This window comes from Tachysurus vachellii, chromosome 8 (assembly GCF_030014155.1).
Source record: "Tachysurus vachellii isolate PV-2020 chromosome 8, HZAU_Pvac_v1, whole genome shotgun sequence".
NCBI lineage: Eukaryota > Metazoa > Chordata > Actinopteri > Siluriformes > Bagridae > Tachysurus > Tachysurus vachellii.
Window position 1 is genome coordinate 6755715 of NC_083467.1, and position 23997 is coordinate 6779711.

Consider the following 23997-nt stretch of genomic DNA (forward strand, 5'->3'; position numbering starts at 1 on the left):
GCGCACTGTGCCGACACATGGGCTACTGATTGGTACAGTAATGTGCGCTGTCAGATTTGGTTTTGAAGTCAACTGCAAGGTCTGTGAAAATGGAGAAAGCCTCAAACAAAACAAAACCAACAACACGTGCAATTTAAATTTATACACTTATTTATTACTTCACTAAGATGCCACGGGCTACAGGGGGCGTGATTACATTGTTGTCCAGATTACATTGTTTTCAGGGGGCGTGGTCACGTCTATGCGATTATAACAACCAACCCTTAGATAAAACGATCAGAAGCTGGAAGTTGAACGCTGAATAAAGTCTCGTTTTTCGATACCGCGGGTTATCACTCACAGCACATACAGCTGATATCGCTGACACTATAGACTTGAAGCTGTGTGTGAGTGTGTGTTTGCTCGGTACAAGCAACGACCACTTGCGCAAAGTTTCCTAGAACATGCGCGAAACTCACTTCTCCCTCCGGTGCTGTATGAATGAACATACACCACACGCACGCGCGCGCACGCACACACACACACACACACACACACACACACACACACACACACACACACACAAATACAGTATGTATTATCTCTGGAAGCGATCTCGTTTACAAAATCGCATCTTTTTTTCTATCTGGTGTCTCATTAGATTTAAAGCCGGCTTGCTGTTTTAATTCCATTCATTTTTTATTTGTACTGATTAGCGACTGCAATCCTGCGTTCCTGCTTGTATTATTTAGAATTACAGGCGTTTCTTTGCGGCCTCACACCCCTTTGCTCCGAAAACACCGATACCGCCTCCAGATCGTTGCCAAAACGCAATATGGCACACAAGCAGGGATGTTGTACAGTACTAAATATAGCTGGAGTTTTATGTAAATACAGGCCACCATTCTACAATGTTGTATTTTATTTTAAACACAATTATCTGGATATTTCAAATCCGCACACTAAATATCACACCACGACAGGTGATATGTACAATGGCTATGTGCACTGCTGTTGACTGCTGTGGTAGTACTGTATCTATGTAATCTGAACCAAAGCCTAAAGCTTCCTGTCTATAATAAAGTCAGGAACCCGCTGCAGCAGTCTTTGGACTGGTGGCTTTTTTTTTCCTTGTGGGTCTATTTTTAGCATTCATTGCGGCTGGATTTTTAATCCAGTGTTGCCAGATTGGATAACTCCAACCTGCTGTGCTATTTTTAACACGTTGGAGTTATGGGGATAACTTGGACTGTTTACAGGAACCTAAAGCTGATGAGTCTTGATCTGTAATTAGTTTCCATACACATTCAGGTAATTCGGAGAGAAATTTCCAAATTTATCAGAATTGTTTCATGTAACGGAGTCCAGTCTGGTCATGTTTAAATAACAAGAAGGATCACTGTGAGATGAATAATGGTAGGGCAAGCTTAGGGAAGCACTGATTATTTCCAGCTAGGATGATGTAGCACAGAAATTGCTAGAAGGTTCAAGTCAGGCCAGTAATGTGAAAGTAAACAATCTCCATTAACTGGAATGAATTCTGTGCCATTCCATTTACATTCTCATGCAAAATTAAGCTTATCATTTGCTTCAGCAACTTAATTGGTCTCTGTGCACTTTTTATTTTAGCATAGTGTTTTAAACCATCTAATTTATTTTTTACTGAACTGATGCAGCAGTTGGTTTAAATGCTAAGTTTTTCATTTGGTTGTTAAACAGTAACATGTAGTATTATTATTCAGAACATTAGCAAGGTAGTGAAAAAAAAAGCAAATAATATAGCTCATATATTTTCACCATATTCCCTCAAGAGTCCCATAAACTGGAAGGAGTAGAAACATGTCAGCACTTGACAAAGAGTCGGGTCTCTGAGGCATAGCAATATGTGATGAATCGAAAAACCTGCCTTTGCATGAGTGGGGTTGTTTTCAGTGCCATTGTTACATGCCTCATCCCCACTGTGTGCAGTGCTGTAACTGACCTTACATACCTCTCCATGGTGTGTGAAATCTGAATCTGAATATTGCTCTGCTGTATAAGACTTGTTGCAGAGAACCTCTGGACTAAAAGTGTATTATCACCCACACAGCAGAATTCTCACAAGTCAATCATTTATTATTGTTGACCTGTATTTATACAAACACTGTAGCTGTTTATGCAAGACTGGACTGCAGTCTGTGCATTATAAACTTATTTTTTACATTATAGGACCAAATGTTTTTGGACACATGACCATCATACCCATATGTGAGTCACAAGAACTTGAGTGTCCTGCACAGAACTCTGACTTTAGGATGAACTGGAACACGTACTGAACTACAGACGTCAACATCAGTGTCTGATCTCACTAAAGATTTACTAGCTGAATGAACACAAATCCCCACAGCCACGCTCCAACTTCTACTGAAAAACCTATTATAAAATCAAACAGAGAATTAATCTTGAAATGTGATGTTCTCAAGTGCGGATACGATGGTCACGTGTCATTTGACCACATAGTTTATCTATAACTTAAAATGATTTTTTTTTTTTAGATTTCTGTATGGTTCATTTAGTCTGTGTGTATTGTATATGAGGGATAGACGTCTCAGAGAGTTGATTTGAGGCAATGCTTCATCCTTTTACACGTCTGGGTTCTAAGTAATAGCAGATTTCCTTTTCCCACAGTTGCTCATCCACTGCACATAGCTGAGGACTGCTTTTACTTTAGGACTTACAACATGGTGGAATAAGCAATATGTATGTGGGCAATGAGACGTAGTGACCTGGGCAAATCAGAAGGCCTTAAGAAAATGCCTGAGAGGGAAATACTTAAATGCTAGTAGGACAATGAGATAGAACTAGTAGAGCAGAACATTGTACTTCCTTACCAGGGGAAATACAACGTGTATAAAGCCTCACACTTACACATAATTACCCACACATATATATCTAACTGTAACTTTATATCTAACTGTAGTTTCTGTAAATAAATTCGTTATGCAATAATGTAAGCATATCATGAAATACAACAGCAAAAAAAAGATCTATTGTAATAATGCAAGAGTTTTATCACAGATGAGATATTTTACTAAGCATGAAGTCTAAGCTTGAAAGGATTTTTCAGAACTTAAGTAAAGGTTTATTATTTAAACATGACGTATTTGCAACAAAAATACGTCTTGAAGAAAATTAAATAGAACGTCTCTGTGTGTCTGCGTTGTGCCTCAGATATATAAACCAGACTTGATATGACAATACAACATAAATAAGTTTGTGATTTCTAAAAGAAAGGACAGAATAGTGGATTCAATTTGGGTCAAAATAGCCGAAATTCTAGTAAAGTGTTCATTTAGCAGATACAAGAGAATGTCAACTAGCGTCAGCTTTTTTATTATTTTTGAAATATATGTTGCTTTTCATATTTTGATTTTTACTAAATTCCTGATATTGATTGGCTATGTGACTGTACTGCATACGTACAACTGAGCATTTAAACAAACCTATTAAGCTTTGCAGATTCTGACAGTAATTCAGGATGGATTAATAAGGAGCATTCCTTTGAAAATAAAGGATGCAGTGAGATTTTCATATTGTTACAGAGAAACAATAGAGGCCATCAGTGGTTATGATTGCATCACTCAATGATGGACTTTGACAAGCATTCCTGTCACGAGCTGTCATGTTTTATAAGCTCTGGTATGTGGAGACATCTCTCTCCATTTTTTGTCCTTCACTCATCCACTATTAATGAATTATATGTGTTCCTTTCAACAAACTGTTCCTTAAACGAGGAACTAAACAATGCTGAGTCTGTTTCAGCGTTATTTAATCTGATGATGAGAAATGTATTTAACAGTGTTTTGCCATTAAGTGAGTATTCTGTCTGTAATATAGTGTGGATGTAACTGAATGAAGTGTGTTACTGTGTGTATGAGGTCACGCCCTTATACCGTTCATCTACTAACTACATAGAAGAATTAATCAGGTTTTTCCTTTACAACATCCTGATCTTTATAAAGATATAAGCTATGAAACAGCTATTATTTGATTAATCTTGATTTATCTTGATTTATTTTAACGTATTTTATCTTAAGAAAACAGTGTATCAGCCAACAAAAAAATCTAACAACAGTGAAAAAAAGGAATATGTGGCCAGTCAGTTGTAAGAAAAAATATTATGGATAGGTTACATAAAATGTGATTTATTTGTTTATGTTATTTTAGGTTGAATTTATTGCAATCGTCAGATGCCCTTATACAGAGCAACTTACATTTTTTCTCATTTTATACAACTGAGCATTTGAGGAGTAAGGGCCTTGCTCAGGGGCCCAGCAGTGGCTGCTTGGTGGGCGTGGCATTCATACTCACAACCTTTTGATTGGTAGTCTAAAAACCACTAGGCTACCACATCCCTCACAAACTAATTAAATTATAAAATCTCATGTGGATGTTGGTGCTGATGGGAACTACAGTATAACTATAATATTACATTTAGGTAATGACAGAATGTATAGTAAAATAATGCAGTGATAAAGTGCTGGTGTAAAACACCAGAGCTGTAGGTATGATTCTTAGCTGAGGTGTGAGCTCAGTGTTGGATTTTTTTCACGGTTTTGTCAACACATGATCAAATCATGTTGAAATCTATATATGAATCATGTGAAAACTAATTGTGTTAATGTTCATACATATGGAAATGTTGTCTAACTTCTGTTCTCTTCTTCTCTGCAAACACAAACAGACTTGCATGTATTTGTGCTTGTTGAATCTGTTGATTGTCTTCAAAGTGTCAAGCGTTACCTAAAATTATCAGGACGGTGGATTAGATGCTGTAGCTCTTTTACTGGGCTTGTCTTACGGTTTGATGTGGTACACTAATGCACTGTTCAATCACTAGTATCTCGACTATTTTTATCTCGACTTATTTGCTTCAGCACAGTTTTTGCTGCTACAGTATAAGCTTTTCCTACATCCTCAATAATCTGTCCTCTGCTCAGCACAGAACACCAAAGCTGTAGAATAACTAAGGAAATGACTGAACATTGTGGCATGCATAAGGGCCAGCTATTATTTCCAACACCTTAGATTATATTTATTTCTCTGACTTTCCAACTGGGAATTGCAGCTCTTGGTGAGATGTTAATGTATTTTCTCTGTTGGAAGCATTTAATTACACTCATTCCACATTGTGAGTACGATTAAAAAAAAACATATGCCAGGTTGGATGCGGTTGGTGCAGCAGGTAGTGTTGATGTCTGAGGTTCAAACCTGAAACATTGTCTCTATTGTCCATATGGGATTGTTCTAGTAATTCAATGTTTGTCTCACCTCTGTTAGTCCCGCTGTGGGTCTATGTCTGTTGTCAGTTTGTCAGTCATTTTCACTGACATTTCAACATCCAAGAAACCATTTAGGACTTTCTTCAACATTTCCTTCACTTCTAAGCTGCTGGCTAGCAAGTGGACAAATACCTACTAGTGATATTTTGAGGTGTCAATATTATAAATTGGGTAACATAGTGGTGTAACACCTCACTATTGCTACCTGACAGCTTCGGGGGCTGTATTTTGCTCTTCAGCTTCAGTTTCTGTTTGCGTCATAACATGGCACAGTAACACAGGGATTGTTTTTTAAAAGGATTGTTTTCATCTTGTAAATATTTCAGGCTGCTTTTCCAGATTTTAAAACTGCCTCTTTGTTCAAACAAATGATTTGTGTAAGTTTCAGTCTGACCTGAAGTTGTTCCTCTCTGCTGAGCCAATTATTGCATGCTGGTGACATTGTGACTCCTCACTAGTTGAACATGTGATTATGAATTCATATGCATGTACTTTACATTTTAATTGATTCAATAGGCCATGGTTCACAAGGCTTTAGCATGAATCACAATCATGTCTGCAAAGCATCATTCCTGATCTGAATTTTCTTGTTTTTCTAATATATCTTTTTTTCTTTGTGTCTGGGATAGTTTATAAAAAAACACAACTGTTCTTCTTACACGTCTTTGTACTGAGCAGAATATTCCACTTCTAAAGACCCAGAGGTTGTGAGTTTAAAACCCAGGCCTGCTGGATCTTTATTTGGTTTGTTCACTGGCCAAACAAATGAATAGCATGGGAAGTTGTCATGTTTGTCACTGTAATGTGGAATTGTTGTTAAAATGGACTGATGGCTTGTTTTTGACTCCAGTGCTACAATAGCACACTTCCACTTCCACTAAACCCACCTCATTCTCATCGAGGCTTCAGTGGAATTTATTGACTTTTTGGTGTTAGGGCATCAGAGTGGATATAACCTGGATTACATGATCCAATGACAAATTCAATTTTAAGTAGAAGCATTCATTACTTGATTGAATTTTGATCAGCTATTGATTTGTAATTTACTGCATGTGGCAGGAAACTGCAGAATAGCCATCAAAGCAAGTGAGACAACATCAGTGCTGGTGTTTATTTCATTAAGACTAATTATTCCAGTGTAATAACATGATGGAGAGATGGAAGAAATGTAATGGTATGTTTACACATACCATGACGTGCACTAACAAAGTGCTTGGAGATTTACAATGCCATGATTGACAGCAACCTGTGACTACATGTGGATGTGTTTAGAAATCTGACAAAAGTGGGAAAGCTTTATCCAAAAATGGACACTCTAGCAGCACCTGGAAATGAGATCGATGATAGAAGACATTTGCTTTGTGACAAAGAGCACACACAACTTCTTTTAACTCATATGATATGATGCATACATGTATACTCTGGTGAATTTTAGATACAAAAATAAATCTCCATACAGAATGTTTCATTTTAGCAGCAAGAAAACTGATTTGTTATAAAGGGCAATGCTTGTCGCTCCAACCAATCAGTAAAGATTATTACTATGGCAACCAGTAGCAGGAATGCCTACTGACAACTTCATCAAGTCAAGTCAAGAAGCTTTTATTGTCATTTCAAACATACGTGGCTGACACAGTACATAGAAATAAAACAACATTCATCCAGGACAATTCTACAAAGAATAACACAGAGCTAAAGACTTAAAGTAAGTTAGTCCTAGCCACATAAATTGCATTGAGTGCAACCTAGAGACTTGCAGAGATAAAATAACTGCATGCCTTAATGTAGCACAAGTCTGGACTCACTGATGGGATGTTTTAGACCTGCATACATCTACCTCTTATGAAATATACTATATATTTGTTAAGAGATACTGGAGATAGTTTTGTATTTGTATACGTCACATTCACACTATGCCACTTTTTATGCACACATGCTAGCTGTGACATCTGTTTTTATAGGATATGTCATTTTGTTCACATTATAATTTTATAATTGGTGCTAATTACTGTAGTGCTTATGTACTGTGTCTCACAAAGCAGGTTGCACAGAGAAAGAACTGCGAAAGTCAGTGCTTCCTGTTTGCTATTCTAATGACCATACAGTTTTTTGAACTGTTATTTATGTTATTAGAATGTATAGCTCTGTATGTGTGTGTATGTGTGTGTGTGCGTGTGTGTGTGTGTGAGCGAAATACAGAATGAGAGAGAGAGAGAGAGAGAGAGAGAGAGAGAGAGAGAGAGCATGGTTTGTGGGATCTATTTATAGATATCAGGGACTAGACTCACCCTCCCTTCAAATCCAGGAAACTGAGTGAATGGGAATAAGAAACAAGAAGCTCTTTGTGTCTGAGGTTGATGAAGAAAATGTTTTCATAGTTATGTGTGTATGTGTGTATCAGACAACATTTCTTGAAATGTAATGAGAGAGAGTATGGTTTTGTCAATGTTACTCTCTGATGTACTAATATGTTTACCTGTACACATGCTTGCACATATTATTAAGACAGACAAACAAAGTGTAAAAAACTTCTGTGTGAAATATTTATGAGAGCTTTGGAGATTGAGGCCATTGGATGTATTTTTCATCTTCTCTGCACCCTATGTATATTTAATGACAAATGACTCGGGCGCGAGTCGGCGTGGGGCCTGTTAGAGGGGTCGACTCCTCATCCGTGGGTGTGTGGAGATCCCGGTGCCTCTGCGTCTTCTTCCTGCCTTAGGCACTTGCATCCTGCTGGGGCAGACAGGAGGTCAGCACCCCCTGAGTGTCAAACGCTCCGGTCCGGCCTCTGATTAAAAGAGCTCACAACACCCACTCTTACCGGAGCAGCGGGAGAGGTGTGTGTGCTTACGTGCACATGTTTGTGTGTTTAGCTCATTAAGTGCCTGGTGATGAACTGCCCTGCCAATCAATCTCAAGATCAAGGTGAAAGGCACATGCAGTGATGCTCCAGTCCTGTTGAGATATGGATTCTTTAAAGATTTTGCCTCTCACAAAATGTCCATTTTGAAATTTTCAATAGTCTGCGTGATAGCGGGGTGAAATCTGAAATTGGTTTAACACTGACATTCACACAGATCTTTATATACAAAACATCAAATGTGTGGAAAAGAAAATGTAGTCATGCACAATTTATATTGTCACCTAACACATTCATATCTCAAATATAATGATAAGCATTTCAGCATTTCAGGCCAGTATTGGTGTAATACGTATACTAAGTATAAGTTTAGACATGTGCCAAATGTTACACTAGAGCTTCTGCCGTGACGATTTAATGATTTTGCTTTTCACTGAAATGAGAACTCGTGTTAACTTTGAGTTTTGTTCTGCTCACATACACACAATGCATTTTGAAGAAAGAAACACAAATTCAATTAACAACCTTGTCTCATTTTCTCCACTTCTTAATGAGCACACACAAATACAGAGAGAGAGAGAGAGAGAGAGAGAGAGAGAGAGAGAGAGAGAGAGAGAGAGAGAAAATCAGTAATGATCAGTCTCTATAAAGCTCTCCAGGATTCAGCTTCAGCCTTACAAAATATCATTACCATTCCCATTATCACAGTAATCAGAGTAAAAAAGATAGAATAGATAGCTAGCTAGATAGATAGTTAGATAGATAGCTAGATAGCTGCTCATGAATTAGGTGCCAGATCTAGAGGGTCTTATGAAATTCCAATTGAGAAAAACAAAACATAACATGGATACACCAGAGTGTAACTGGCCTCTGGCAGAGACATGCAGCACAGCTATTCATGCCAGAATTCTTATGTCTGATATGTGTGTGTGTGTGTGTGTGTGAGAGAGAGAGAGAGAGAGAGAGAGAGAGAGAGAGAGAGAGAGAGAGAGAGAGAGAGAGAGAGAGAGAGAGAGAGAGAGAGAGAGAGAGAGAGAGAGAGAGAGAGATGTTAGAGTAGAAGGAAATGGAGTGGTTAAGAGTGTGTGCAGATGGGTTGGATAAGTCATGGTGAGAGGACTGCATTAGAAAAGAGGAACAGCAGAGAAATAGAATGAGGATGAAGGAAGTAGGTAGAAGTAGAACAGTGGGAGGAGATTTGAACAATTGACAGATGACAGAAAGGTAGAACAGTAGATGGAGAGGTAGAAGTGTAGGTGGAGTGGAGGAAGAGTGATTTGAAAATGTAAAGCATTAGAGAGAGAAATAGAGGAGGATCAGTGGGTGGAGAGGTAGGGCACTAGACAGAGGAGGAACAGATGAAGGAGAGGTAAAACAGCAGAGAAAAAAGGGAGGAGAAACAATAAATGGAGAGGTAGGATCAGGGAGAGAGTATAGTTTGCTGCTGTGTTACTAAACTAGTGGGTAATAAAGCAGATTCACAGCAAGTGTGATTAGTAGTGAGAAGACAGACAGACACAGGACACATGCAGAGATGTGAGACAGCCACACCCATGCAAGCATGCTAATGGAAAACGTCCAGCATGTTCTAAATGAAGCTCCGAAGGTCTGTCTGCCTGCCCATGTTTGTTAGCCCTTCACTTGGCCACTTGGTTACTAATCAACAACTATTGTGTGCTTCCCAATCTTATGTATGTATGTATTTATTTATTTATTTATTTATTTATTTATTTATTTATTTATCCAACACCCCATTCTGCTCATTCATACACACCCTTCCTCCAGCCTCATTCTGACCCATGAATTATTGATGATTGGATCACCATAATGCAGAATCAAATGAATCAAATAACACACACACTGAGAGAGAGAGAGAGAGAGAGAGAGAGAGAGAGAGAGAGAGAGCGTTTAAATGAGCAATGATTCGAGAAACAGAGAATAAAAACCCTTGAAGAATCTATTTTAAGAATCATTTACTCATGTTTGTAATCTGTTGTCATCAGTACATTATTTTGCTTTATCTTGAGTTCATGAACACAAGCTCTTCACCAACTAAACAATCAGGTCTACTAGTTAGCTATGTCACAATTTGCGTCACTAGACTAAAATCCCATGTGGGAAGGATTTCAATACCATCTGTACCAGATTGCTCCCAACCCCCTGGAGTTTCAGAGTCATAGGCTGGAGGAATTTAGCACCAGCAATAACAGAACAATATCACTCCTTTAGATTTCAGCACTGTGTGTTAGGGACAGCTCCTTAAGATTTCAGGACTGTGTGTTAGGGATAGCTCCTTAAGATTTCAGGCCTGTGTGTTAGGGATAGCTCCTTAAGATTTCAGGCCTGTGTGTTAGGGACAGCTCCTTAAGATTTCAGGCCTGTGTGTTAGGGACAGCTCCTTAAGATTTCAGGACTGTGTGTTAGGGATAGCTCCTTAAGATTTCAGCACTGTGTGTTAGGGACAGCACCTTAAGATTTCAGCACTGTGTGTTAGGGACAGCACCTTAAGTTTTCAGCACTGTGTGTTAGGGGCAGCTCCTTAAGATTTCAGCACTGTGTGTTAGGGACAGCTCCTTTAGTTTTCAGCACTGTGTGTTATGCACAACTCCTTTAGATTTCAGCACTGTGTGTTAGGGACAGCTCCTTTAGTTTTCAGCACTGTGTGTTATGCACAACTTCTTTAGATTTCAGCACTGTGTGTTAGGCACAACTCTTTTAGATTTCAGCACTGTGTGTTTGGCACAACTCTTTTAGATTTCAGCACTGTGTGTTAGGCACAACTCTTTTAGATTTCAGCACTGTGTGTTAAGGATAGCTCTTTAAGTTTGTATTTAAATTATATTGCGGGTACCTCTGAACCTCTGGAGTTAACAACCACTGTGGTTGGGGCTGATTAAGTTATTTTAATGTAATACTATTTTCTGTGTATGTGTGTGCAATATATCAGAGTCTATGTTTAATTCAGAGACAATTTTTGCATTCATTTGGGGACAGCTTCTAAGCATTATGGACAGGTCTTGTGTATTTCAGCAGAGTGAAGAGCTCTCTGAATAAGGTTCTAATTGGATAAGATTTGAAAATGCTCATTGGGTATAACATATAACTTATGGGGTTTAACTAAAAACAAGCAAAAAAATATTTTTGGCTCATTTTTAAATCCTGATTATGATTGTGCAGGTCAAGATATTTTTGTTTGAAATTTGAGTGGAAAACTCTCTTCACATTTGTATACATAAAACAGAAATGACCCAAAGGGAAAGATAATATCGTTGTGTCAGTCAGCTGTATGGTCTGGTCTGCGATGGCCCATTAGTTCCTCAGGAGCTCTCGGTTGCAATATTATAAACTGTTGTAGAAAGGACATTATTTACATTTACATTATTTGTCCAGTGTCACCCAAATAAGGCTGGGTTCCCTTCTGAGCCTGGTTCCTCTCAGGGCGTCTTCCTTATATCACCTCAGGGAGTTTTCCTTGCCACCATCACCTCCGGCTTGATCATTAGGGATAGGGATAGATATATATAGTATTTTAATTTTAAGTTAATATTTTTTAAATTCATTTTAAACTTTAATTGTATATATTTGTTTATTTATTTTTATGCTTATTTGTTTCTTCTTCTTAAATTCTTATAATTATAAATTAATTTACAATGGGAATTGTTAAAAGTGCTATAAAAATAAATTGAATTTGAATTTGAATTTAAAATTAAAACTTATGTTTCTTATTATTACATGAAAGAAAGGACAATTTTTTTTTTAGCCAAAATTAGATTGTTGTTTTGGGTAGAAATGCCAAATATTCAATGTGAGACAAATCATGTTAAATCAGAATAACTGTGAAACACTGCAGCAAACTTTATATGATTTGTTAATAATCTTTTGAAGTAAATAATCAAAGCAAATAAATTCAATTTTAGTGTCTGACCTGGACACATAAAGTATATAAAAATGCTGTTAAAAATTCAACATTAATTAACAGTTCCACTGTTAATAATAGGAATTCACTTCACAAAAACTTCAAATGTTTAAATCTGTAGCAATAAAAATGATTTTGCATCTTGTGGTTAAAGTCTGTGTATAATTTGTTTGTATTCCTTTGCTCTGTCTACAGACTGTGCGTCATGGCTTTCCCTACCAGCCCACAGCTCTAACGTTCGACCCTGTGCAGAAGATTTTGGCTATCGGATCTCGTACTGGAGGAGTTCGCATGTATCCTTTTCCTCTTGGTTTTCTGTCCATAGTATTGTTTTGGGCTCTTTGAGAAGACTGAGTACTGCTGGAGGTAAGAGAGAAAAGTGTACTGTATGTTTCCTGCCTGAAGGCATCACACAGCCCAACACTGAGTCTGACCATTTAACTATGTCTCAGGGGTGAAGACACAGAGACAAGAACAGACAGAGACTCATGTCTGGGGAGGTGTTAAGAGGTTTTTGCTGTGTTGGTTAACTCACAAATCACTAGTGTTCACAATACAGTGCTTACACACAGTCAGGTTTAAGATTAGATGATGAAATATGGTGTAGTGTAGTAAAGGCAAGTCATTTCTTCAGAGTTGGTGTTTTTTTGTTAGAATGACATGTTATTATTAACTTTTGTCCAAAGAGTATTGGTTATGTGTTTATATTTTTCAGAAAAAAAACATCTGAGACTTGTTTCTGTCTCTTTTTCTTTAAGTCTCTCAAATTACTCTGCATAGAATAGAATAGAAGCCATTATTTTACATCTATATCACAGCATATTACATCTATAGTATGCTGTATCTATATTACAGCACATTGAAATTCTTTCTTCACATATCCCAACTTTTGAAGGGTGAGTTCAGAGTGCAGGGTCAGCCATGATGCAGCACCTCTGTAGCAGTGAAGGTGAAGGGCCTTGCTCAGGGGCCCAACAGTGGCAAATTGGGTGTGCTGGGGCTTGAACCCCAATCCTCTGATCAACAACTTAGAGCCTTAACCTCTTGAGCTTGTGCTATCTCTCTCTCTCTCTCTCTCTCTCTCTCTCTCTCTCTCTCTCTCTCTCTCTCTCTCTCTCTCTCTCTCTCTCTCTCTCTCTCTCTCTCTCTCTTTCTCTCTCTCTCTCTCTGAGAAGAACAGTATATTTTGTTGTTGTTTGGAGCACTGTATCGATTTAGAAAGTGCCAAGTTAAACATTCACACTGCAGTATTGATTATCAGCTTCTCTCTGCACTTTGTGTATGCACAGTCTGCAAATCATTGCTGTAGGCAAACATAGAATTGTAAGTTTGTGTGCTTATGCAGTTGTGTGTGAGTTCTGTTTCATCCCAAACATACACAAGTTTCTTGTGCGTGTGTGCTGTGTAGTTTTTATCATAATTAGAATCACAGTAAGGTCATTTGTTTTTTTAACAGGAGGTGGGGAATAGGTCTGAGTTAGTGTGTAATCGAGTGAGCAAGTGTGTGGGGGATAAAGAGAGATATATAGAGAGATAGAGATAATAGAAATCTCCTGTGTCACTGGCAGTCACTTCTCATCAGAGCACACACCGGTGGAAAAAGAGAGAGCCGAGAATGAGGTACAGGAGTGTGAGAGAGGGTAAGAAACAAAGTAAGGTGATGCAGGGTGTGAGCGAGGGAAAGAGAGGGGGGAAAGACGGAGTGAGGGAGAACATGAAAGAGAGGGAAAGAGAGAATGAATGAAAGATTGAAGAGAGGGTGAGAATGGGCAAGAGAGAGTGAGGAGGGGAAGGGTGAGAGATAGAGAGAGGAAAAGATGCAGAGAAAGTAAAGTAGGGAAAGAGAGAAAAGAGAACAAAGCAGAGAGAGTAAGAGAAAGGGGGAAGTTGGTGCAGTAACCCGAACAAAGATGAACAATTCTGCAAAGCATGAGAGCAGTAAGATGAGCAGAGGTGAGACAGAAACCATTTAGTGTTTTAGGTGTGTGTGTGTGTGTGTGTGTGTGTGTGTGTGTGTGTGTGTGTGTGTGCGCGTGCATGTGTGTGCGTGTGTGTGTTCATGAGAGAGAGAACATGAGCTGAAGCTGGTTTTATTATCAGGCGTATCACGTACAGGTTCACTGCAGCTTCTGTCTAGTTAATGTCAGAATGATGATGCTCTCTCTCTCTCTCTCTCTCTCTCTCTCTCCTTCTCTCTCTCTCTCTCTCTCTCTCCTTCTCTCTCTCTCTCTCTCTCTCTCTCTCTCTCTCTCTCTCTCTCTCTCTCTCTCTCTCTCTCCTTCTCTCTCTCTCTCTCTCTCTCTCTCTCTCTCTCTCTCTCTCTCTTGCTCTCTCTTGCACTCTCTCTAACACACACACACACAGAGGAAAAAACATAACATGACACATGGGAACGTGAGTTTGTGTGTGTGTGTGTGTGTGTGTGTGTGTGTGTGTGTGTGTGTGTGTGTGTGTGTGTGTGTTTGTGTGCGCGTGTGTGTGCGTGTGCATTGCGGTTTAGTCCCATTACTAACAAAAGCACATTCATATTTTCCATGTCTGCTATTAATAGGTCATAGGGTTGCCCTTAATTATTACCCCCACCCCCACCCCTCCTCTCTCTCTTACTCTCTTTCTCCTTACATCCCTCAATCACCATTCTTCTCCTTGCTTCGATTTCATCTGTTTAGCATAGGAACAAATGATAGAATTACAAAGGAAGAAAATTATATTAACCTCATGCCTGATAACTGCTACACTGCTGCTGTCCATAAAACAAGTAAACAAACAAACTAACTAAAAACAAACAAACAACAAAACAGTGCATAAACTTATCTATAGCTTTTACTGCAGAAATTCAGTTATTCAGAACTCCAAATTCAGAATAATAGTAATCTCTGTTTACAGCATGGAGACAAACAAACAAACAAACAAATAAACAAACAACTCAAAGAATGACGGATGCTTTTATATTCTTTTAATGCTGTGTTGCTACACTTTAAATCACCTCCACGGTGTCATCACTAACAAACACTGTAATGACAGAATAATGACTCAGACTTTATATTCAACATACACCACAATATGATGATTGTAGTTTTCTGTAAATAAATTGATCACAGAGTAATGTGATCATCTTGCTATGCATAAAGCACATATGAGAAAAATCAGATAGAGAAACCTGATAGAAACTCAGGTTGTGTTGCTTTAAGAGTTTTGTATGAAGAAGACTATTTATTACGTATGTCATACTGAGAAATGATTTTCTAGAAAGTTCTAGTGTAAAAGGTTTTTAATGGACTAGACCACATGTGTCAAACTCAAGGCCTAGAGCCAAACCCGACTCTCTGACTCTGAGTATCTAATATTCAACATTTCATCATTTTGTAGAATTGCCATCAGACCTGCAGTAGTGAAGGGACGGCCAGCGAGGGCTCACATCTCAGAGCTGAAACACCAGTGCTGAGTAAAACCGAGTGTATCTAGTGTATGTGCAGCTTCATAGAAGTCACACCCAGATCTAAAAATGTTGGAGGTGTTAGCAGTGGAAGTACTTCTAGTGGGATTATTTTCCTGTACTCAAATTCAATTTCACTGAAATTTCATTTCTTACGTACACAGTCATTCACAGTACGACCCCTGTGAAAAAGTGAAAAGCTTTTCAACTGTCTGTGTCATGAATGTAGCAAAAATAGACACTGTAAATAGAGTTAGACAGACAAAATTAGAAATAGAATTGTTTGTAAAGTAGGGAAAGGGAAAATATATATAGAAAACGATGAGAAATTATGTGCAGATGTGTGCAGATGTGTTACATTTTTGTGAAACATATGTATGCTATGCAAAAATCAGAAAGCAGCCGGAGTTCAGATGGCATGAATGTTTATTTATTTATTTATTTATTTATTTATTTATTTATTTATTTATTGTGTTTAGAAGTCACAATCTACAATTCAATAGAAATTCATTAAAATTGATTAAAAACTAATTAAAATAAACAATAGTTGAAATGACACTTTTCATTATAAATGGTGATCATTTTGTGTTTCTGGCATCAGTAAAACCTTCACTTCTCCTCATATCTTTGTGCTCAGAGTGTAGTTATTCAAATAGAAATGAGAAAAGGCATGACCCTAACTGGTTCAAATGCTTTCCCACCATAGCAGCTGAAACACACAAAAAACTGATTGAACATGTGATTAACAAATACATTAATAAACAACATTAATCCATATAAAAAGTTTGTTACCCAACCTTAAAATACGGTTAGTAGTTTCTGTTAGTACAACATCCTGTTCAAATTTCACAGCCAGCTATTGATGTTAATCAACAGAAAACATAAAGATAAAATAAACTTCAGTTTAAAAAGAAGGGAAAAAGAAAGGACAAAAAAATATCTCAACATTTACTGATGTGGCCTTAAAAGAATTTGACTTTGTGCAAGATGTGGAAATGAATCTTTACCATGATTTAAGGATTCTCTTTACCCCTGAGTCTCTCTGTCTCAGTTAAGAGGTCAGTTATTAAACACACACACACACACACACACACACACACACACACACACACACACACACACACACACACACACACACACAGACTTTAATTAGAAGTGACTGAAGCTGATTTACAGGCACTGCTGCTAATTAGATATATGGAAGTGTTAGCAAGCAAAAAAAAGGAAAGTTCACACTGATATACGTACATAAAAAGCCTTCACAGACTCCTGTAGTTAAGATGAAAAACAAATTTAATATTTCAAGCCAAAGCAAAACCAAGGCTTTGTTGTTGTTTTGCATCTCACTACACCATGGAATGAATTATTCAATGTGGAAAGAATAAAAGATTTAAAATACAAAGCTCTTACAAAATGTGGAATGAAACATCTGTATCTCAGGAGCTCTGCTCATACAGAGTTAGTGCACAGCTGTGGAGTGCTTCAGAAAATCAGAAAAGAAAAAAAAAGAAAAGAAAACAGCAACACAACAACAACAACAAGAACAACAACAAAAAACAGAAAAAAGTAAATGAGGATGAATTCAGTATTGTCATTTCTTTCCATAATGGTGAATAAGTGTAGTTGTTTACTCTGACAGCACCATGATGTTATGTAAGAAGTAAAGGTCATTCTGTTATTAATAGTGACAAAGAAAACATTGGGCCTCTCTTCTCTCTCAGGTTGCTCTCGTGCTCTCAAGCAATTTTGCTCTCAAGCAGGTTTTGGGATTTTTTTTTTTTTTTTTTACAGGCACAGCTTCTATCCAGACATGTCTATCCACACATGAAGTGAAAAGAGTAAGAGTGATGTAAAGCAAGCAAATCATTGCATCATGGAGAGAGAGAGAGAGAGAGAGAGAGAGAGAGAGAGAGATAGAGAGAGAGAGAGAGATGTTAGAGTAGAAGGAAATTGAGAGATTGAGATTCTAGACCGTGCTGACGTGAGTTGTTAGCCGTACAGTCAGGCAGCAAATTTACTTTTTAATCACAACTCAGTAAGCTCTTTTAGATTCAGATCTAGAAGCTTGAGATGACTTGAGATGCTTTGTGACAAAATGATTATTATCATACTGGAAGGAACCATTAGAAGAATGAGAGATGCACATGATCAGATACAATACTCATATAGTCTGAGGCATTAGTTGGTATTAACGGGTTCAAAATGTGCCACCATTCTACCACCTCCATCACCACCACACCATGCTGGCCTGGTGACATAAGCTAATGGATTCATGCTGCTGACTCAGAATTACTACTTGCATGTCACAGATAAAATTGAGATTCACAGATACATCTGATCCATCCGTTCTTTCATCTAATTTTTCAGGTTTGGGCCTGACTGTAGCCTCAGATTCCTGTTCTTGGCTGAGGGGAGAGGATCGTGATGCTGTTACTGCTCTTGTTTCTGCAGTGGTTATATGAGTTACTGTAGACTTCCTGCCATTTACTTTGACCTCTCTCATCAATGAGGTGTTTCTGCCCACAGAAATGCCACTCACGGGGTGTTTTCCGTATTTCACATCACTCTGGGTAAATTCTCTGAACGGTTGTGTGTGAAAGTCCCAGGAGATCAGCAGGTTCTCAAACACTAAATCACTGAGAACACAGAATTTCCCAGTTATGATGTTTGAAGTGAACATTAACTGAACCTGTTGACCCGAGCACTGGCTGCTGTGCCACTAATGTTGTCTTATAGTGATTTAGTTACGTAAGTGTGTATGTGTGTGTTTGTGTTTGTGTGTGTGTGTGTGTGTGTGTGTGTGTGTGTGTGTGTGTGTTTGTGTGTGTGGCATCAGTTCTGAGATTTATAAAGTTATAAATTCTGTATAAAATGATGAATAAAATGCCAATTACCCGGTAGCTTTTCTTGTTATTGTGGATTGTACAGTTTGGCTCTGTGTTTTTGGACTTTGTGATATGGTTTTGTTTAATAAATATTTTCTGTAGAAATATAAATGTTATTAGAACGTTTGCTTGCCTGACTGTTACAGATTATTATGGCTCTGTATATGTCATTTATTAGTTGCCCCAGTTACGTAATTGATTTAACTAACCCGGCTCTGTATAGACGTCACAGCTACAGATGCCACATGACACAGCTGTGATCGTAATTAAGGAAATGATTATTTGCTCTACTCAGAACCATTTAGGTTGATAGACAGAAAACACAGAAACATATTACGCATTTATAATTTACAGACTCCTTAGTCTTGATTTGCTTCATGTGTAGTGGCATCTGGAGAGAGGGCAGTTTTTTCCTGTTCTACGCACACGGCAGGAGGTAACGTACTCCTCGGTAATCCTCGATCTTTAGATATTTGGAGTCTAATAGGTGGATCATAAATGTATGATGTGTTTATGTACTAAAGACAGGAAGAGAAGAGAGAGAATGGGTTTATTTAAAATAATCTGGTTCAGTCTCTGAGTGTGTGACCTGACCTCATGATTTGCTTGCCTGAAAGGCCTGATTCTGACCTTTGCTCAGTGATGATGGAGTGAGAACAGGAGGCTGAGCAACGGCGTAAGAGAAGGAGAGATTCTGAGGAAATGATTGTAATTAAGTGGTGGAGAAAGGGTGTGGGTCAACATTGTGAACAATGTGAGGGTGGAGATGAGGACCACCGTAAGGGCAGAAGAGTCTCACACAACACAAACACACACACACACACACACACACACACACACACACACACACACACACACACACACAGGGCCTTTCGCATAGCAGGACCAAACCAGGACCTGGTTCATCTTCCTGTTTTTGTGTGTGGGTGAGTGTCTGTGTGTGTGTGTCTGTATGTGTGTGTGTGTGTGTGTGTGTGTGTGTGTGTGTGTGTGTGTGTGAGAATCACATGGAGACTGTACAGCCTGAGTGAAAGACAGATGGAGAGATGGTATGATACTCAGATGAACTCCCCTGTAGGCCATGGTCTCATTTTTCAATTTCAGATCGACCTGCAACCTTCCTAGACATTGTGTGTGTGTGTGTGTGAGTGTGTGTGTGTGTGTGTGTGTGTGTGTGTGTGTGTGTGTGTGTGTGTGTGTGTATGTGTGTGTTTATTACATAGAGCATTGTATTCACACAGGCACACACACACAGACACACACACACACACACACACACACACACACACACACACACACACACACACACAAATGAGTAATTTCTAGAAAATTCTACATTGTTAATAGTTCCATACAAGCTATTTTCCTTCCAGTGAAACCCAAAAGAAGGCAGGGCTTAGTTTTCTTGGAAACGTACTTTTTAAGTGTTAAAAAACTTTATTCTCACTAAACTGCCTGTTTCCTCCATGCACATGTCAAATGACTTAATATATTTAATGTCATGGAGAGTCACTAACTCTCTGCAGTACAGTTTCATCTTTTCCTCTTACAGTATGCGAAGATGAAGAGAGTCTGGCTATGAAACATGTTTGTAAACAAACTGACTAATTTTTAATCACATAATTGTTAGAGAGGAATTATGCTAAAATATTTATCACAATATTTTCCCTCCCATCGCTCAAACCCCAGAAACTAATTAATATCTTCAAACAGGAAGTGGTTTGGGGGGAAGGGGGGAGTGAAAAAAAACTAATGTGATCTGCGAGGGCATGTATACAAAGTAATTGCTGTTCTTGTTGGAGGAGACAGAGGTTACACAAGGTTGTGATTTATCCAGTAGGTTTCTCCGTGTCTCAGGGAGAAACATATGTACTGTGTACTGGTTAGCCGATTGATTTGTGCTCCACGCTTTAGGCCGTGTAGGCTGGCTAAATCACCGCGTGTATGTTTCTGCTGAATGTGGGCGCCGCTGTGCCGTGAACTCTTTATTGTAGTGGCAAACTGCAGCTTGATCTCGCAGTGTAGGTAGCGGTGATATAATCCATTTTGATCAAGATTTCGAGTTCTCCATCTCTCCCGTTCCCTCTTAGAAGCTTGACATTTGCTAGCTTGTGAATGAGTCACATTTCCAAGCCTTCGCTGCCTTAATCTCTTCATAGTGTTACATAAGCCAGAGGGCACTCAACCACATTTATAACACAGGTGTGTGTTTGTGGAGGGGAGATGCATCTGTAGCTATTTTGGTGCGCCAAATGTTTCTAGGATAATAGGGATATGTGACGTTTAACAGCTCCATGTATAGAAGATATTCAGTATGATGCTTTAACAAACGAATCAAACATTTTTAGAATTTAAAGATAAGATCATTATCTACAATAATGTAATGATGTTGTGGCCTTTAGCGATACAGCTTTGTATGTTAATGATAGGACACTAATTTCCTTGACATGGGGAACTACAATTAACACATGCTTTCTTCATATCATAGATATTAAGGTTAGTGTTGGCTCTGGTGGTTAAAGCTTTGGGTTGTTGATGAGAGGATCAAGGTTCAAGCCCCAGCACTGCCAAGCTACTACTGTTGGGCCCTTGGGCAAGGCCTTTAACCTTCACTGCTCAAGAGGTGCTGGATCATGGCTGACCCTGCGCTCTGATCCCAACCTCTAAAGTTGGGATATGTGAAGAAAAGAATTTCACTGTGTTGTGTTGTATATGTGACAAAATAAAAGCTTCATCTTCAGATACTATAAATGAGCTGATTTGGCTAGTTGCTGTAATTGATGTGGTTTTAAATTGTGCCATTCAGACTACTGTTTCATTCAATACATTATTATATGCAAAATGTAAGAAAAGTAATGAAATACTATAGCCAATGCATAGGCAAGAAGAATGAGCCTAGATTGCACAATATTGCTTTCATGATATATTTTGCTGCATTTATAGCTACAAATCAACATTCAATACAAAATGGAAAAAATATGCTTTAGCTGGTCAGCTCTTTATGTATTTTACCGTATTATTAGCTTGTTAGTGACTTTGACCTTCTTACACGCAGCCTGAGTATTAGGAGATTATTCACACGAGAACAAAAATGTAAATGGCATCAAGGTACATTTGTAGGATTCAACAGATCTGATCATTCATTAAAATCATTCTTTATACAAAAGTTGGTTCGAGACACTATTAGTCATTTCATACAAGTTTAAATACACCTGTCTGCTGCCCAAGCCATATTTGACAAGAGCTCCAGCTAGAAAAAGTGAAGTACATGTCTGTCAGTGCTAATGTTAAAAATTTTTTAACAAAATTTAAAAAAAATCTTAGTGAGATTCAGATTGGTTTTGATGCAAGCATTTTATTTAAGATGAGAAAGACTAATCTGAGCTGACAGGAAGGCTACAGTAACTCAAGTAACCATTTTGTACAAAAATGATGAGCAGAAAAGCATCTCCGAATGCACAATGGAATGAAACAACCTTTTTCCAGAACCGTGGTGATACATAGAACAAACACAGAGCTAAGGATGTAAAAAAGTAAGTTGTCCAAGCCACATAAAGTGCATCTGTGCAACATGGTGCAAACAGTGTGAGACAAAAGACAATACAAAACAATACATTATAAATACACAAAATAGCACCGACCAGCATGCATTCTGTATATTATACAGTACATTGTGCAAAAATAGAGGATTATAAACAAAAAGGGTTCGAGTAAACATATATACACGTGTAATAAAAGCAGTTGGATGAGGTATTGAAATTGAGTGAGTGTGCAAGACCGCATGTGGAAATACAGGATGTAAACAGATTAATATTGGTGGTGCTGTAGACATGAATGTATATTGAATGAATGTTTAAGGGTGTTTTTGATCTTGAGGTGGATGAGCTACAACAGCAGAAATCCACATCAGGTTCCACTTTTGACAGCCAAGAACAACAATCTGAGACATGTGAAACAAAGAGTGTGGCAAAGACAAAGAAAGACTTAGCATGTCTTGTGTTCTGCGATGCTTTTCTATTCAACACAAGTAAAGAGTGGTTACTTGTGTTACTGTAGATTTTTCTCAGCACTAACTAATCATTAACATGAGCTCAGAGAAGAGCTCTTCACTGGATATAAACTACTCAAGCTAGCCTGCCTGTCACCATTTTTTGATGTCTGATGTGAATCTGCATGATTTTTTGCAATGCACTGCTGCCACCTGATTGGTAGATTGGATTGGATTCATCACGAGGTAGCATGTGTTTCTATTTCAGACATTATACATTAAATCTTGTCTTATGTAGCTTTTATTGTGTTCATTCACCCCTGAATGATACTATATGAGTGTGTATAAGCGTTTATGCTTCGTTATTTATTATTGAAGACCTGTTCATCGATGTACATACAGTGTATAAAGCCTGTGGATGGACGCAGAGTGTCAGTCTTTTTTTTTTTAAATAGTTTTGTATTTGTCGTGGTGAGGCAAAGACGAGTGAGGATCCAAATGCAGTTTAAACTTTTAATACACCAAAACAAGAAACAGGCAAACAGATAAGCAGGCAAAACAGGGCAGAACACTGAGCAAACAGGAAAACAAGAACATAGACGTAAACATACAACAACGACCAACACCAGGGAAGTGAACAAACAGAGTAGATATAACAAACAGGAACCAATCACAACGCAGAGACAATCAGAGACTAAGACGATACACCTGGGAGGGAGATAGAGTGCAATTAGTGTCCATGGTAACAAATGAGTGGGCGGAGCAAACAATTAACAGCAAGGCAGACAGTAGACAGAAACAGGGCAAAACACAGACAGACTCATTACAGTATTCAAGCAGTGTCATGCATGGAGGTTTTTTTGACAGCCTTGTGATTGCTGCCGGACGTTGGAGTGTTATTTTGTGTGTGTGTGTGTGTGTGTGTGTGTGTGTGTGTGTGTGTGTGCATTTTACAATGCTGACCTATTTGACAGGACCCATTATATGATTGTGTTTACCAGTCCTGTGGATGGAGAGATGGGAGAAATGGATGCAATGTAGCAGTGTGGGAGATATTAATGTATTAGGAACAGAAATAATCAGGAATAATAATAATACTAGAAAAATAAAAGGATGGTGCTCAGGCTAACTCATTCCAACCTGTCTGGAAAAGTGACATTTGCACAGTGAGTCCTTGTTAAGTCCTTGAGAAAGGCCCCCTGATGCTTTCCCTTTTCTCTCTTTAGCCCATTGCTCTTATCTGCTTGCTGGTTATGTTGCTATAAAAGGACACTAGGCTCCAAAATCAATATCTCCTGATGGCTAAGAGAAAAAGACTAAGGGAAATAGAGGAAAGGAGGGGTTGCAATGAGGTAAAAGGGAGGGACTTGGCTCTCTTAACCTGCTGCAGCAATCTGAGTGTGTGTGTGTGTGTGTGTGTGGAGAGAGGGAGATGAGAAGGAATAAAAAAGAAACCAGAGAGAGTATAGTAGGCAAAAACGGAAAAAGAGAGTTGAGGGGGTTGGTTGAGTAAAACGAAGCGAGCGATAAATAGCAGGAAGCTAAGCTACAGTACTGTATATCTCAGCAGGAAGCTGGACTTAATTCTCTGAAGCAGAAATCGTATCCA

The 23997-nt window shown here is 38.4% G+C and overlaps 1 protein-coding gene across 7 annotated transcripts in view; it reads left to right on the top strand.

The window, feature by feature from the left end:
• Positions 1 to 23997, top strand: part of stxbp5l (syntaxin binding protein 5L) — a 126509-nt gene that overhangs the window by 981 nt on the left and 101531 nt on the right. For all 7 annotated transcript variants that reach the window (XM_060875959.1, XM_060875962.1, XM_060875960.1 and 4 more), the window contains exon 2: positions 12275 to 12372. In XM_060875959.1, the coding sequence (XP_060731942.1) occupies positions 12275 to 12372 (98 nt within the window). The remainder of the gene's footprint in view (positions 1 to 12274; positions 12373 to 23997) is intronic.